The 17339-nt window shown below is 36.1% G+C and overlaps 1 protein-coding gene across 4 annotated transcripts in view; it reads left to right on the top strand.

Moving 5' to 3' along the window:
• Positions 1–17339, top strand: part of CDC14A (cell division cycle 14A) — a 59956-nt gene that overhangs the window by 15037 nt on the left and 27580 nt on the right. For all 4 annotated transcript variants that reach the window (XM_072867032.1, XM_072867033.1, XM_072867035.1 and 1 more), the window contains exons 4-5: positions 5625–5717; positions 13685–13764. In XM_072867032.1, the coding sequence (XP_072723133.1) occupies positions 5625–5717; positions 13685–13764 (173 nt within the window). The remainder of the gene's footprint in view (positions 1–5624; positions 5718–13684; positions 13765–17339) is intronic.

The raw sequence follows: 17339 nt of genomic DNA, 5'->3' as shown, positions 1-17339 counted from the left end.
TAGAATGCCTTCAAACCGGACCCTAGATACCAAGAGTTTCACCCAGAAAATAAGAACACAACTAATAAATACCTCAGGACTTGTTTTTTTTTTTCTTTTTTTAATTATTCTGTATTACACAGGAATGTCTCTACAGTCTTTATTCTTGTTAGAAGACCATCATCTGCATTGATTGAGGCAAGCTGCTCATCATAAATGGCTTGTAATCATGATGATATAAAGATTGTATATTATAATGGAAAAAATACACAAGGGAGCCAAATTTAAACCTAACTAGTAACTCTGACATTTGCAGGATTCTTTTTTTTTTTTTTTTTCAAAAAATATAAAAGTTACATTAAAATGACATCACAGTTTGCTAAATCAAACACACTCGCAGTGCTAGGTGGAGAGTACAGATGGTCAGGAACAGGACAGAGAAATCTCATGCACATCAGCTGCTGTCTCAGGTGTGAGGAGGGGCTGTTTGTTGCTGCTACTTTACCAGAGGCTAATTCCAAATAGGTTAATTTAAACCACTGGTGCATAATAGAGAAGGGTGACCTGATAGTGCAACCACTTGAAAGTAATACCTGAAATCAAACAGCTAAAGCTTGGAATACCACCAGTGTGGTATAGAAACTTGCCCATGAATAGATTCCAGTCTGGCTGATTGGTACTACCCCTGAGGTAGGCCAGTACCTGCTGATGTAAGCTTTGCTCTTCTAATAGTTAAAATATACACCAGGCTCTGTCCTAATTTACATACTATCTATAGTGGGTAACTAGGCTTGTAAGACCCAATCCCAGGGCTGAAGCATGCATCTAATGTGTACTGTAGGCTCAGCTTCACTAGTTGTGAATTATGGATTCACGGTTTCTACCCTTCTACCCCTCACCTTCTCATGTCTGTCCTTCACAAGTGTCCCCAGGAAGATTCCTGAGGCCTGAACTAGTGCATGTAAGACAGAAGTTCATGACCTGTGACTTATCTGCCAGCAAGGCGTTGATGCAGTGAGCTACTGCAGCAGCAAAAGTATGGTAATTCTTATGTGGCACCAGGGGGACATGTGGGCAGCCTGTGATCAGTGTTTCAGAGATGGGAAGTGCTGATTGGACTAACAACGTGGAGAAGGAGTCCTGTTGGGCAACCTTCTGCTCACAGACTCTTGCATAAAGGGTAACTGTGCCCCATGACCAACAGCAGGAGTTGGCTGATCATAGGAAGTAAAAGGCACTGCAGATCATCATTCTCTGGAAATCCAGCTTCTGCTGTGGGATGGTTGCTGTTGCCATACTGCAACACTTTTGGGACCCTGAGGCAATCAACAGTGCTTAAGCCCAGATGACTCCTGCCATGATTTGGTATATAGCTGGTTGGGTATGCACTTCATATACATTTCTTACAAAAAGAGTCTTTAAAAGAGTGGCACAAAAAAAATTATTCACAAAATGTGATAGTTTTTGTGTGGATATGGTGTCTGAAAAGGAATTTAAGACTTAGACTTTTATTAAGTTTAAAACTTAGATTAACAGGAACAGAAGAAATGAGAGTATAAGATCTCCTTAAAACAAACAAACCCCACAAACTTCCCCTCCAAGTCTTTCAGCTATATCTATTTCAGGAGAGGAATTAGACATGGAGGCAGTTTTCTGCTTTCCCCTCTCCTTTCTTGGGGGACAGGTGGGGAAGGAGAAGGATACCAGTTTGAAATGTGCTAATGGCAGACCAACATTTTAAAGTAAACTTGTAACTTTATGCTGACTGATTTTTAAAAACAGTAAATAGTTCTGTTCTGAAGTGCTGAAGAATTTATTCAGATATCCATAAAAGTCCTGGTTATGCTTTACAGGAAAACCTTTCTGACCTTGTTATGTTCATAATGTTTTGATTGCTGATTGCTATGGAGATGATCTTGACTAGCCAAGTCAACAGCAAGAAAAAAATGCTTGGCTGCGCTATCTTCCGACTTGTTCTTTGAATTCTGTTTGGGGAAAAAATGCTTGACTAAGCAACTGTTATTCATTTATGAAAGAAATATTTATTTTTCCGTTTAAATAAGTCTGATTTCATAAAAACTGCTTTAAAAACCTGCTCTGTTTTAGGTGTGTATAGCTTTACACAATCTCAATAAATTCAGAAGCAGAGGTAATCAGAGAGGGAGTGTTGCTGAGATAAATGATACAACTACGGAAGATCAAAGGCAGGAGAGGGAACGTTCTGGCAGGCTTATGAACTATAGGGTTAACATTTCTTCTATACTAACTGTATTGCTGCTGAACCACAGAGGGGTTTGGTTTGGTTTTGTTTTAATACAAATAAACTGCTGGGCATACACGTGGAACTATAGTAATTGCAAGCATCTCCTTTAGGACAGCTTAGATTCTGAGGCAGGTTGCATGTACATGTTTTGATACATAATTTTCTGAACAGTTTGCCAGCCTTGTATTCACTGCTATTTATATGTACATATTACATACATATACATATGTTTGTATATATAGAAAGTAGTATTTGCATTGATCTATGCTTATTAAACACCTTGCAGTAATTTTTTGCTTGAACAATGCAAGTATGTTAAACCATATTCATTAAATAAAATACTGTCAAATAATCTGTCTATTTATAAACAGATAACAATCTAGTAATTGTCCGCAATGGCACCTTCTAAGCCTGTCATCAGTTTCTGTGCAAGTAAATCTCTCTTAAGGTCTTCAAGAAACAAGAACCGATCTATTATTTAAAAAAACAAAAACAAACAAACAACCAAAACATAATCTTACAGAGAAAATAATGTGTTCTGGAACTCTCTCGTATATCCAATCAATTAGTTTTATCACCTAAAACAAAACCTACCACACTTTTCATGTAACCTCTGCTTTTAGTTCAAAAGATTGTCTTTGAATATATTCCTCTGCGATGTGTCTTGACAGGTACTGTTCTGTTATATTGGTACATTTTGTCTTCTAATTATGAGTGAAACTGCTAAAATTTTCTTACTGGTAAAGAAAAATATCTTTAGTGCTTCATAGTGCATGCGTTAGTTTTGTTTTAGAAAAAAAATTATTTGCAACTATGTTACTATAGTATCTCTAACGATAGCTATTCTGTAGACAACCTGCATTGACAAATTCCTTGTTGAAACATTTTTGGTTCCTCTGAGTTGCGCAGTTATCTAAAGCCCTAATCCATTCAGAGAGCTCTGGAGCTATAAAAACAGTCACCTTAAAGAAATGTCTTTAACACTTGTCATTGAACCTAGCCAAAATAATAGACTTAGCTTATTAAACATGGTCAGAAAATCAATATTTTTTAAAATAGATCATGTAGCTTAGTATTGACACTGAAAGTGTACTGAGTTGAGAATTTGTATGTTAACAGAGGCATTGCATTAACACTTCAGCAAACACTGTAAAACTTGATTTTCTGTAAATTGTGTGCAAATAAAAACAGTGGTTTGTCTTATAGGCTTCTGAAAAGTAAAATCCTGATGCAGTTTTCCTCTGGTTGCTATGCTATAAGCCGTTAATTAATGTCGGTTTTCAATTCTGTGTTAAAGCTTTAGTCAGGATTCAAAAAACACTTAAATATTTCATACAGTGATATGGCTTATAAGGATTAAGCCCTTACATTTTGAAAATGAAGCAACAAAAATGATATATTGCTTTCATTTAAATGCTCTGGAAACTTTTAAAAGACCTACAAAGGCATGTCAAAATTAGAATGACTTGACATAGCCATACGATTAAAAAAATCCATTCTGTAAAATAAAACAAGAAATATGGTCTTACTACATAGAACTTACTTCCGGCTAGCTAGCAGAATGTGCTTTTTGCAGTTTAAAATAGTGTTTCAGGTGAACTGTAAAATGTTGCAAAGAACTTAGCTTTAAAATAAGCAGTTGTCAACAAGTTATAATTGAAGTTCTGTCACTGTTGCATAACTACTGTAATCTTATCCCACCTACACATCATGGGTGGAATTGCAGTTAGAGAACACTAAAATTAAAAAATTGAGGAGGGGGAAGAAAGGGGGGATCTTCAAATACTGGGATTAATTTTGTCAAGTTTTAATAATAATTGAATGCTTCACTAATTAAATAACTACTTGTGCTTTGTATGTTTTCATATACACTGAGGGAGATGTTGCTGTTGGTCTCAAGATACCACCTCTTCCAATCAACAGCAACCAGCTATCTCAGGAATTACAGTCCTATTCAGATATACTCAGCTGGCATTAACTCTCGCTCCTTCCACCTATGGAAGTCGTGGGTAATAAGACCAGACTGGAATGTACAGTTAGAACTGCTGTTAAAGGTGGTATTTCTGTGGGGGCTGGGAGTAAGAAGCTGGCTGTGATACATACATAGGTTTTCATCTGAGTTTATCAGCTATCTGTATTTTTACAAAATTTGATTCTGTGGTTAAAGCTGTCCTAAAATTTGCAACAAGACTTAAGATGAGAGTCGATGTTTACAGATTTGTGGAAGTGAAATACAGTTGGCACCACTTAAAACGGAATTCTGCAGCAGTTACCTTATCTCCCACCCCAAGTGTCATCAGTGCTAAGAGTAGGAAAAGAAAGTAAATTAAAATTGTCAAATTTGAGTTAAAAACCTGAAGTTGGGTAACAGCAGTACTAGTATAAAGGCAGTTTATAAAATGTGCAACTTTTAAAAATAGAAATGTGCTTCAAATATTTAGAAGCAGAATCTGGTATGTCTGTTGACGGCTTCATCAAAACTGTAGTAGTACTGAAGAAATCTGTCAGGAAAAACATGAGTGATAGTGTTGCAGAATATAGTGAAAGTTAGCAATTCATCAAGCTAAAAAAATAATAATGCAACAAACTGTTCTACTTGCCATTTTTAAGTGACAATTTTTTCTCTCTCTGCCTTTAAATAGTTTTGCTGCAGTTTGTCATTATTGTTCTTTTCTGGTGTTTGTTGGTCTTGTTTTCAATGGGAGTTTTGTCCACAGGATTCTGACAGAGGCTTCTTTTCTTCCTAAAGAGAGAGGAATTGCAAATGTTACTAGTTTTGTCTCTGCCTAGCCTTTTTTTCAGGCTTTTCACTTGTGCAAAAAAATTATTTTTTAATATAAATTCTTGGTATTGAAGCTTTCTAAAGATGTCTGTCACCCTGTTTTTAGGTAGTATAGATGGAAGAGTGGTGTTTAACTTATAAAATGCCTGTAAGATTGGTTGCTTCAGTTTTTCTCTTGTCTTCTCCACAGAATTATGTGCTAAAGAGATTTAACATATAGGAGGGTGTTTTAGTCTGAAAATTTCAATGTCTTTAATCAATATTCATAAACTATTGTTCAAATATTTAAACTTGGGGAAAAAAAATCCAATATTTTATACTGAACATTTTGGTTCAACTGCATTGTATAGAATATTTTCGCACAGCAAACTAAGAGATCTGCCCTGATACAGTGGCTGTTTCCCCGCACTCTTATCTATAATGTAAGAAGATTGTTCATGGTATCAGTAATTTTTTTCTCCTTTAATTTTAAGAGTCTCTCTGTAAGAATTTTTTTCTGACTTATTTTTCAGTTTTGGAAAAGTGACTTTTTAAAGTATTTTTAAAGTCTATTCTTCTCTCAGTAAATATGCTGTCTGGTTTGTTTTTTTTTTTTAACAGTATTTCAGTCTATCAAGAAAGAAGATAGTGTACTATACCAGTTTTGACCAGCGGAAACGAGCAAATGCGGCGTTTTTAATAGGTGCATATGCTGTAAGTATTATTTATCACATGGATACTTCTAACCTTCCTTAAGAGACATCTGCTATGTGTAAAATAGCATCTCAAGGGATGGTCCTTTAGGGAGGTAAGCAGATTGTCATTTGATTCTTCTCTAAGCTGTCTTTGAAAATTCTGCTGTATGAGTTTCAGGGAAGCCCTGTCTTTGGTACTTAACTCCATTTACTTTACTACACAGGGAGTGCCTTTGACGGATCGTGCATGTTTCCCATAGGATACCATTTTCTTGAATGTTGAAAATGCAAACCACAAACTTGCCTCTAAACTTGGCTGTCTTAGGATCAATTGCTGCTCATGGCAGTAGTGCAATTCATATTGGGGAGGAGAAAGCTTTTTCTCACAGCCTTTTTTTAAAGTTACTAGACCAGAGGCATAGGGATTATGGGATGGACTTCTTTTCTCAGTTAATTTTCATAGCCTACCCAGAATAATGGAAAAATTGAGGTATTTCAGCCTTCTAATATTACGGATAATATGCAATATACAGGGCCATCTTAGTTACACAAGCCTAATTTATTATGATATCACGTAAGTTTTGATAGTCCCAAGCTGACACATGCACAGCCACTTGTGTGTCTTCATACCAGTGTATCTCAAATTTCAATTTCACCTTCCTGCTCTACTGTCCAGAATTGGAGCACACTTGTAGAAAACTCAAAGGGTCTTTGCGATAGCATGTTTTACACTGATAAAGTATTGAAACCAACAAGCTGCTGGTCCTGAGTTGACATCCACATGGTCAGCTGAGTTCTGGAAGTCTCTGTTAAGTCAGGCTTTATACTGTGTGAAAGCTGGTATATTTCTTTCAGGCCTGAGATCGTGCTGAAAGCAAAGCTCAATAAATGCAGATTATAATATTAAAAGAATTTAGGTTGCAGATTCTTGTAATTAAACAAAATATTTTACTACAAGTATGAGGATAGTATGAAAATGCTCTTGAGAAAGAAGATCTATTTAAATTTAAAGATGGAAAAAAAATTGGGGATAAGTTCAAATTTTAAAAATCTTTGGGTTAGGTTTTTAACCCTTCGGAGTAGACCTGATGGAACAACTCTGCAAAAGGAATAGTAAGAACAAATGAGTTAGAATGTTCTAAGTTTGTTAATGTTTTTGACTTTACAAGGCTATATATTTAATAATGTTGGAATTAATTTCTAATTCTGTGTTTTATATTCTGTTTAAGGAGCCTCCAAATTTGATAGTATATCTTTATAAGCTTTGCTGTCCCTTCAGATCCAAAATCGGTCCAAACTGTAGCATGTTCAGTAATGATTCCCACTCTATAGTTTGTAAAGAAACTTCAGTCATTCCACTGAGACTGCTTTTTGTTTTCTTTTTGCATCACTATATCTCCAGTTCTGTATTTAGAAAGATTCACTTCATGTTTTAAAGCTGGTCTAATTAAGCCTATAGCTAGAGAACACCCATTTAGCACATATGTAGATTACAGCATCTAATTGCCTTCACTGGATTGCCCTTGTCTGATCCTGCCTTCACCTTCCGATACATCTTAGAAGCCTTGGAAAGGGTATGACACTGGTATTTTGAAGGGGATGAGATTATCTTTTTATTCCCCTTGTCCAGTCCTTGTTATATGACTGTCTCAACTAAGTAGCTGTTCTCTGTGGATATGGGGTTAAAAGGCCCTTATCAGGATTAGGTAGACCCAAGGAGAGAACGGTATTGTCCATGAAGAGGACTTCTTGCAAAGCCGGGTTGTAGGAACAGAAAGGTAAGGAGGTATGTAAGGTGCGGGACAGAACTCCAAGCAGAGGACTGATCAGCTAAGTAAGACTATGCCATATTTACAGTATTTAAGACTTAAACATGGGAACAGTCTGGTATATTTGGTAGTCCTTATTTGAAGGAGCTGCTCAGCAGCTAAAGCTAGGGTTAAGGGCACGCACTGGGGAGTGAGGGCAGCAGAAATCCCTCTAAAGAAAGTCGAGAGGGAGAGCACATAGTATGTGTACCATGGTGTGACTGTGTATGTACTCCATAAAGGATATCAGGTGGCACATCACATAAAGAGTTGGTAGCTTATGTGTACAATAAGGTAGATTAGTGTGCCACAACTGCATGCATGTTTAACCCTTCCCTAGCCTGTTTTAAGCTGCTTAGAGCTCTTAATTGCTAGCATATGCAAGTGCTCCGTATCTGCATTTGATAGTTATTCTCCTGTCAGACTAGTAAATGTTTTAAGTATCTTCTGATTATTGAAGATATTATGTACCAAGAATAATTCTTTACTAATACAGTGTTACCAGTACAAAAAAGTATTTGTTCTCATGTTGAAAACACCTTATAGTCACTTTCCAATTCATTTCAATTTAGTATAATGTTGGAAAACAGTTTGCACAAAGGTATCCAATATATTACGTAAGTATGTCATCCCAGAATTATTTCTGTAGATGTGTATTCCTAAACTTGCAAGAGTTACCGGAGTTCATTCACCTTCTTCTATAATGATTGATACTAAAACCAATAAATTAATAAAATTAATATTTATTTATTCTAAAAAGTTATTTATGATCTACCTAATAATCTGATTTTTGTTTTTTAATTGCAGAGGCTTAGCTTTTATAATCCAGGCATATTCACTTTGCACTCAAGAAATAGTATTTGCATTTTTTGAGTGTTTTACCTGTAAATACTATATTCAGTCAGATGCAGTAGTTGTACCCTCTTGGGTTACATGATAGGGTGGTTCCTGACCTGAAGGAATTCTTATCATATTCTTCAGTAAAAGAACTGAGTGTAATTGGCAATTTGATCTATTACAATCTGAATATCCAAATTGTGACAGAAATATATGTACTCTTTGATTTAAGGTTTTTTAGATTTTATGTCTTGTCTTCGATTATACAAGCTTTTTGGGACCATAAAGCCTTATAGCTATGAACTCTACCAATGTGTGAAAGTTAATTGAGAAGGCTTGTTTTATTTGTCCTGGTGTTAAAATATTAAGTGTAAAATGAAGCGTGGAAAACAGTGGATCAGGTTCTAGGAATGAGTTTCCAGTGGTGATTATGCAACTTAGATTGTTCCGTTAAATAGCTTTAGACATGTTGAACTGAAATACGCTATAGCTATTAACATATTTTAATGAGAGAGCCATAAGTTTAAGCGAAAGTTAAGTCTTAAAACTATTGGCAAGAGCTTGCCTGTTTGTAAATTGCATCTCAGGAAGATGCAGTTTCTAAATTTCAGTTTTTACAATGGACTTTCAATATATTTGGGCTAATCATGTCCAGTTGCTAAATTACTGTCCTTGCTCTTAAGAATTCTGCAAAGATTACTTCTGTCATAAAATTCAGATTAAAAAGAAAAAAATATTTAAAGTGCTACAAGAACAGAAGAACATGCAGACTTCTCTGATCTTACAGAGAAGTTCTGGGTTCCTCCTAAATGGCCAAGACTACAACATAGACTGTTCAGTGGTGTCAGAAACAGGGTGCTACTAGGTTTTGCGAAGTCTTACCAGGCGCCACAGAGAATATTTTGAAGCTAGTGTTGCTTTGCTTTTCTCTTCATCTGTTTGGAGACTTTCTTTTAGCTGTTAGGGTTTTTTATGTAGTCTTTGACAATAGTTAATTTAAAAAAAAATCTTTAAAAATTGTTTTAAAATAGTATTACCAAGTACTTTCATGCATACCAAAACTAAAGTAGCCTGGTTTGACTCAATTTGTCCCTAGTAGTTTCTGTCTGGGGGAGCGAGGGGGGTGAGAGGGAGTAGGTTTAACTGAATTATACTGAAGTGATTACATGAGCTCCCCACTTGTCATCAAAGAATTCATTCTTCGAGAAATCATGAAGGAGAGTGCATTTTCTCCTGTCTGATAACATATGGATGAATTGGGGGCTGGGTCCCTCTTTCCATATTCTTAAGGTATTTGTTATGTTTCTTTTCTGGTTGGAAACCAAGGAACCCCTACCTGGTTGTGTACTTTGCTATCTAGTAAGGTTTGAATTCCCTGAGGGAGAAGAGCAGGAGAAATACTAGTCTGTTTGTACCAGTGACTCTTGTACTTCTAGAGAAATGGGGCAGGGGGAAGAGAGAACATTTATGTATGACACTTGTTCCTCCTGGTAAACCTAGAACTTTAATTCTACCCTTGTAGCAGACAAGTAGTAGATATCTCTTGTAATTCTTCAAAGATCAAAACTTGATTAGCGGACCAAAATCTGACTTTTGAGCAGTCCTGGTGAAACAATGCTTTCATACTGTGACAAACTCTGAAGAGAGATCCAGTGAGCTCTTTCCTTTTCCTTGTAGATAGCAGATGGACTGGTCATACTTTCTCACAATTACTTTAAGTATGTATTTTGGTAGTAATACCTTTTTTTAGACTTCTGTAAAGGGGGAAGAGCCGTTGAGTTCTTAAGTTTGTCATTTTATTACAGCAAACAACTGAGTATGAGCAAACTACTATGGCATGTTCCGTCATTTGCTTGCAGGAGTGTTTTTCCCTAATTTAAAAATATAAATTAGACTTCTCAGCCCTACCTGAAGCTTTAAGGGTTTGTTCTCTTGTAATCTAAGCATATCACGCTACTGCTCAAATCCGTAATCCCTCCCTTAGAGGGTCAGCAAGTACAAAGGCTTTTCAGTTACTGCAGCGTGTACAGCCTCTTTGCTGTTTCAAGCAACACCTTTCTTCAAATTGCTTTAGATTGGCTTCACAGAATTCTTGTGATAACTTAGCAGCTCTAGAGTGGATCTGTTCCATATATTTCTAATTTGAAAATGGCAGGTGCGGGTGGGAACAAGATGAATCCAAATTGTATTTGAAATATTGTGGTTGAGTGTTAAGGTGGACTTGCAAAATAATAATTCCCTTTTTGTTCTGTAAACTTTTAAGGACACATGGTATGAATTTTCTTGGCAGTGTGTATGTGGCCAGTATTACTACATATCATGTGCCTGCATAGTGTCCCAACTGTGGAGAGCTTTATCTTTCAACCACATAATTATTCAGGAAGTTGAGAATGTAAGAGTGGAAATGTCAGAGAAAAAAAATAATTGAAAATTTTCAATACTTGCTGAATCTGTATTTTACAGGTAGCATTGCCACATGATATGAGTTTGAGTAGTGACAGTGGGGAAAGGGAGGAGAACCTTGTCCCTTGTAAAACAACTTTTGTAAAAGCATAGTTACTATCTGGAAAGTGACTTTTTTTTTGAAGGCTTTTACTTGTATTATTTCTTAGATACGGGTTCAATTTATGCAAAATATTCACTACAGGCTCTTTGTGTTGGGTCTTTTGTTACTTGTATATGTTGCAGAATGAAAGCACTCTGAAGATTCATCATATTAGATTAAAAAATGAAGCTAAGTTTCAGTTGCCAAGTTTTCATTGATAAAGATGAGTCAGAAAACGGTCTCCTGGGTTTTTCTTAATGGATATCACTACTTTTTAAGTACTAAATACATGTACTGTAGTGTTTCCTTCTCCATTTCATTATCCTTCCTCCTTCAGTTACTGCGTTATTCTTGACATCTGTGATACTTCTGTTTTTTTCAGGAGCTCTGTTCAGTGTTTCTTTCCCTCTCCTCCTTCCTTTTGTGTTCTTAGTATCTTTTTCCTGTTTCTATCCTGGTGTCTTTATTATGAGCTTTGTGGACAGACAACTAGCAGTGTTTGGTTCAAAATGTCATGTATATATGTCTTTGAGCAGAGACAGCTTTGAAGTACCATAACTTCTGTGAAATAAAAACTCCAGCATGGGAAAACATTCATATAGTACAAATTTGCCCCTACTTCAGACTTCTGAATCCCTACTGTGTAAGATGGAAACTCCTCTTTCCCTGAAGTCCTCTGAACTACTCTCTAAGGATCTTTTGACTATAAGCAGGAATTTAGGCTTTAAATGTAAGCTAATTGACATGAATAAAATCAGTATTTTTCTCTGAAATACACCCCCCACCAAAATCTATTGTACAGGATGCATTGTTCTTAAATGCAAAACCTTTGTAGTGAGGGGAACTATAAAGGTAATAAAAAGGAGACTTCTTTCACAGGCTAAAAGAATCTTTTACAAAGACTATGAAAACAGAATAGCATTGCTATGCTGCAGGGGTTGAAAGCATGAAGTTGGTGCCATTAGTTAGCAATCACTGCTGTAGACAGACCATTACAGCTTAAAAAGAAATGGGCGCCTCCACTTTTTGAATTAGATAAATACATATATCCATTAAGTAAATGTCTGAATCTGTTTCAATATTAGTAATTACTGGTTTGACCCCCAAAAAAAGAATCCAATAATTGAGTTAGAAACAATTGTTCTGATAACACAGAATAAATTGGTTTTCATACAGAAATTGTGGTCTGTTTTGATGGTGGAAGGTTTCAGGAAACCTTTGCTTTCAGAGGTTAAGGAGGGAGGAATATGGAAGTTTGGGCAAATACAGAGACATTAATTTTGAGAAACGTGATTTGGGCACTTGCTAAATGAAACAGCAATATTGACACTGCCACAGTATTGAGATTTAACATTTGAAGATAAGTGGCGTTTGTTCCTCACTTTGGGTACTGATTATACTGATCCACGCTATCAGTGTGACTCTGAGTGGAGCAGCAACATTGGAGTATGAGACTGAAATACAGCTCCGTGTCAGGGAACTGGTCTTTTGAAGGCAAACCAGTTTGTGTAGAGGGTTTTGGTCCAAAATTAGGCCAGTTGTTCAAAGCAGTGAAATAGGTGGTAGTTGAAAAACAGATGATTCTGGACCCTCTTTTCATTGCATCATGGCAAAGAGTTTTTTCAGGCTGTTTTACTTGACTCAATTTTTTTTGTTGTTGTTTTATCCTTATCTTGTCTTTTCTGTCTGCCTTGTCCATGCTTGAGGAAGAAATGCAAGAAAATCTACGTACCATGTTGACAACTTACAGAATACTAAGAATCCCATTAACTTGAGATATGACTCTAGACACAAAACAAATTGCAAATATTCTGAGAGTGACCACCACTTAGCTATATTCTAATGTATTCAAGGTCAAGATTTGAATAAAACTTTTAGATCAGGAATTAGCTTATGTCTTGGTTAAGAAAATAATTATTAGAATACTTTACATTCAACAGTTAAATGTGCGTAGAGCTAAAAAGTAGCCATGTAGGTGCTGGTTGTAAGGTGAGTTGGGGGGAAATGGCTAGGAAAAGCATGTGGCTTTGTTTACAGAACATATTTGTGCATGTGAAATATGCCACTCCAAACTGGATGAAATATTTTTTTGTAAATAATGCATTTGCTTAATATGTATTCCAAGTTAAATTTATTTTAGGACCAGTTTTACTCTACAAATAGGAATTGAAATGCAACAAGATGTGGTTGTATTCTAATTTCTTACGTAAGTAAGCAAGCTGAGCTGATAGTGTTCAGCAATAGCAGAATGAGCCTTCACATAGGGTGTTAAGTTAACTGTATGTTGGTCTCATAGTAACAGGTTCAACTTGTTGAATTGGATATTTTTGTTAATTAGTAGTTTGATATTGACAATTAGGAATCAAAACATGTTTGTGTTGGAAAATCTTCCATTGAGCTGTGGTGGAGAAATGTTTCCTTTGTCAGCTGCTGTGATAATATTTTGACTCATCCGAAGCTGGAGAGAGAACTCCTAGCATAGATGCCTGTTTTTCATCTTAGTATGATGTTGAGTCTGTCTTAAAGTCTCTCAGTTGCAGCAATATGTGATTTTTTTTATTTTTTTTTTTTGGGGGGGGGAATGACACAAAACAGAAATCCCAGTTTCTTTTGATTTCTGAATCTTTCACTTTGTGTAGGTATGTCTTTTCTGACCTATAAACGTCATAGGAGTTGGTCATAAAGGATTATAATATACATTCTTAAGAGTTTAGTGGGCTGGGGGAAGCGTACATATGGTTAATGACTTTTCAGGCTCAGGGCTTATTTTTTTTCCTCTCCCCCCACCCCCTTTAGGTAATATACTTGAAGAAAACACCAGAAGAAGCTTACAGAACACTTTTGTCTGGATCTAATCCACCATATCTTCCATTTAGGTATGTGAACATGAGAAATGGGCCTAACTTTCATGTTTTGGAATTTGCTAAATATAAATTTTTCAGATTGCCTTCCCAGAAAAGGGTTTAATGTCTGATACAGACACTGTATCAAAATGACTGAACTCCAGAAAAAATATTTTTTACTTCTGGTGGAATTGCTTGCTCTGTGTTGGAATAATAAAGCCATTCCAATTGATTTAAGTTTTAAGTAACACTCCCAGTCTTGCAAACTGTCAGGTTTAGAAAATAGTTCTTAGCATGTTTGTGATTTAGCAATTAAAACTTTTCTTTATGACATATCATGTTTTACTATTTGGAAGTCATTAAAATCTTTTAAATTACCTAGTACCTAACCAGCTAGACTTACATGAATGAAGGGGGTTTTGTGCTGTTATATTTTCTCTGGTTTACAGAACAGGTACTGATGTTCCAGTTATTAAATTGCTTTGCCTTTCTGTTTTCAATGAATCATAGACAATTTCTATCAATCTGTCTTTATTCTCTGTACTAAGGTCATATTGAGACTTGAATCTGAGGAGTTTTAGCTATCACGCCTACCTAATAAAGAGACTTCCAGATTTTTTCATGGTATGAACCATGAAATGCCCTTGTACTTAATGAATAAAAATACCTCACACTGGCAATAAAAGGCAACTGCAAACACTGGCAATAAAAGGCAACTGCAAGAAGGTCAATGTCCTCTTTTTTTTAGGGGAGTCAATGTTTTACAAATAGTGTGCACTGTCAGCCAATGCATTTGTAAATGTAGACCTACCTTGTCTATATCAAATTCACCTGATTCTACAGCCACTCAGCAAAGGAAGATCAGATTATGTCTCTTGTCATAGCTTGTACAGGAGCCAGATACAGTATAAACTATTGGGATGGTAGATTTCTATGTGAAGACCAGTTTGACTTTGAAATCTTAAACCATCAAACACATTTTTAAAAAAGGTATCAAATCAGTGACAGCTTTTATTGGCAGAGAGTTTATACATTCACCTGGTCATCAATAGCTCTCCAAAGCCCAAAAAGTTTACTGAGCTGTTGATATCATATTTTTTTCCAGCTAATTATAAAAGATACTTGGTACAATGCATAAAAAAATAAATTAATTTAAACATGTCAGTGTTTTTTAACATCTCCAAATTCTATAGAAAATATAGGACTGTGATCTAGGTCAAACAAAGAATAATGTATAGTTTTCTCTACCTTTTAGATTCTTTGGTTCCTGATCTTCTCACAGTTTGAAATAATTACATTGGTCCTTTCCATTTACAGAAGGTGCAGCTATTGGAAAATTTCTACAAGAAGTTCTTTGAAGCAAACTCTATCATTCTGAGCACAGAAACGGTGTTAATACATTCTTCTGTCTCCTTATCATTTTGGGGAAGCAACAATATTTCCTGCAATATTTCCCTTCCTTCTGAGGATTACTATGTAGCATTTTAGTGGAGTCAAAAAAAAAAAAACCAAACCAAAACCTGATTCTCCCTTTCATATCAAATTCTCAGTAGTTCAACTTTGACAGGAGTATTTCTTTCATATAAGAGCTTTTAATACTAAGGTGACTTAAATTTTTCAGAATCTTAAGCTTAGTTTATTCAAAACTTGCTTAAAAAGCAAAACTCTCTTACTAGTGGAGGATGTATGTTACCTGATAATAGGTGTATCTTGTTCACCAATTAAAAAAAATTTACTGTTTGGAATTACAGTAAATTGCAGTCTTTAGGTTCCTTTCTCCCCTGCCAAGGTAAAGATTAAGGTGTGCAGAAATGAGGTTCTGACAAAGCAAAGAGCCTTAGTTGTCAGATCCCAAAATTGTAAGACAGAAAACTTGGGAGGAGTAGTGTGTTTGCAGAACAGTCTCATATGGCCCTATTTGTTCAAACCAAAGGCTACAGACTTTTGCCTTGCAACCGATTCCTTATAATAATGATGATTATAATAGTAGTAATAATAATAAAAAATGCTGTTTCTGCTTGACTGGTAGGGAGTAGTGAAAGTAATTGGCTCTGTCACTTCTTGTGAAGCTGATAAGAACCACAGTAACAAATTTAATGACATGAAACAATTTCATTTTAAGTGTTAAATAATTATTCAAAGCAAATCCTCATGTGTTTGAATTAATAAAATTCTATTCCAAAATAGAATAGTTAGCTACTCTGGGATCAGCAAAGGGGGGGTCAAAAAATAGAAGAAACAGCAACATTTTAATGAAGACAGCTTTATATTGTATACAAAGAGCATTTCATGTTTCCCGGGGGAGAGAATACTAACTGAAAACATTGAAGAAGGCAATGTCCAGCAAAGGGACTACTCAGTTTTTGCAGTCTGGGTTGTCAAAGTGATTCCAAAAGTATAATCATTTCAGTCCCGTTGTCAGCTTCAGGAGAAGAGGGCAATAAATGTACAGAGTAGGCAGTCTTCTGAAATGTAACTCCTGTGCAGCCTTTGTCCGTGTGTTTCAAGTCCTTGGTTGCTGAGACATAAACAATTGGCTAAAACTAAAGGTTTTTTGGGAGGTTGGTTTTTTTTTGTGGTGGGTTTTCTGTGATGTGGTTGGGTTTTGGTATGTTTTTGTGGTGGGTTTTTTTGGTTTTGGTTGTTTTGTTTTTAATGCCAAGCTTTGGCTATTTTAGAGGATGGGAGGGAGGCAATCGTCTTGAGCAGAGCCTTGCTGTTTTTAGAAGGAATGTAGTGTTATGAGCTTTTGCTAGAAGAATTAAACATCTTGATTTCTTGAGCGTTCTTTCTTGTATGGCGTGGAGCTGGAAAGCACTTAAGTTTCTTTTGGAGCTGCTTTGGACTATGTCAGGTCTTGGCACTGGATTACAGCCTAAGCAGATTCTGTTACCTGTGGTATAGTTTGTCCTGCTGGGAAAGAAGGCTGTGTAATCTAGCTGTACGGGAGGTGAGTTGAAGAGGAGTGAGGAAATAAACTGAAGGATTCTGCCAAGATAGGAGGCTAGGTAAGAAATGGGGAGTCTGATAGTTAGGGAGGGGATATTTGGGAGTTGAATTCATAGGAAGAGGCTGGAATAGATACATAAGAAGCTTAAGAATTACTGGGGCTGAGAGGAGGGCAAGTAGATCTGATGAGGGCCTGCAGTGAGACAATCTAGATTAGCTGGGAATGGGGAAGAAATAATTTATTCCTCCTTCCCTGGTTTTCCAAGGCCTTTGAGATTATTTTCTCCCCCTGTCCGTTCTAAGACATTTGAGACATGTCTGGCACAAAATATAGCCTGATACAGAGGCTCAAGCAAATGGACCTGTGCTGGAAGCAGCAGCACTGCCTTGGGTAGTATATCTGCTTGGCATTGAGCTATACTGTGAAGAAACAAGTTGGTGCTATGAGAAAGTTTGCACTCCTTCCACATCTTTCATGTCTTGAGAAGGACTGAAATTACTCTTATGTACAATGAAAAACATAACCTAAATGTCTTACCTCTTCCCTTCTATTCTAAGGTTTAGGAAGGAAATAATTTGAGATACTAATCATTGGTATTAAGTACTTATTGACTTGAATTTATTCTTGGAGCCTGGAACTTAGTTATTATATAACTTCT

This window comes from Ciconia boyciana, chromosome 7 (genome assembly GCF_034638445.1).
Source record: "Ciconia boyciana chromosome 7, ASM3463844v1, whole genome shotgun sequence".
In the NCBI taxonomy this organism is placed as follows: Eukaryota; Metazoa; Chordata; class Aves; order Ciconiiformes; family Ciconiidae; genus Ciconia; species Ciconia boyciana.
Note: the sequence above shows the minus strand (reverse complement) of the source record. Positions and strands in the feature narration are given on the sequence as shown.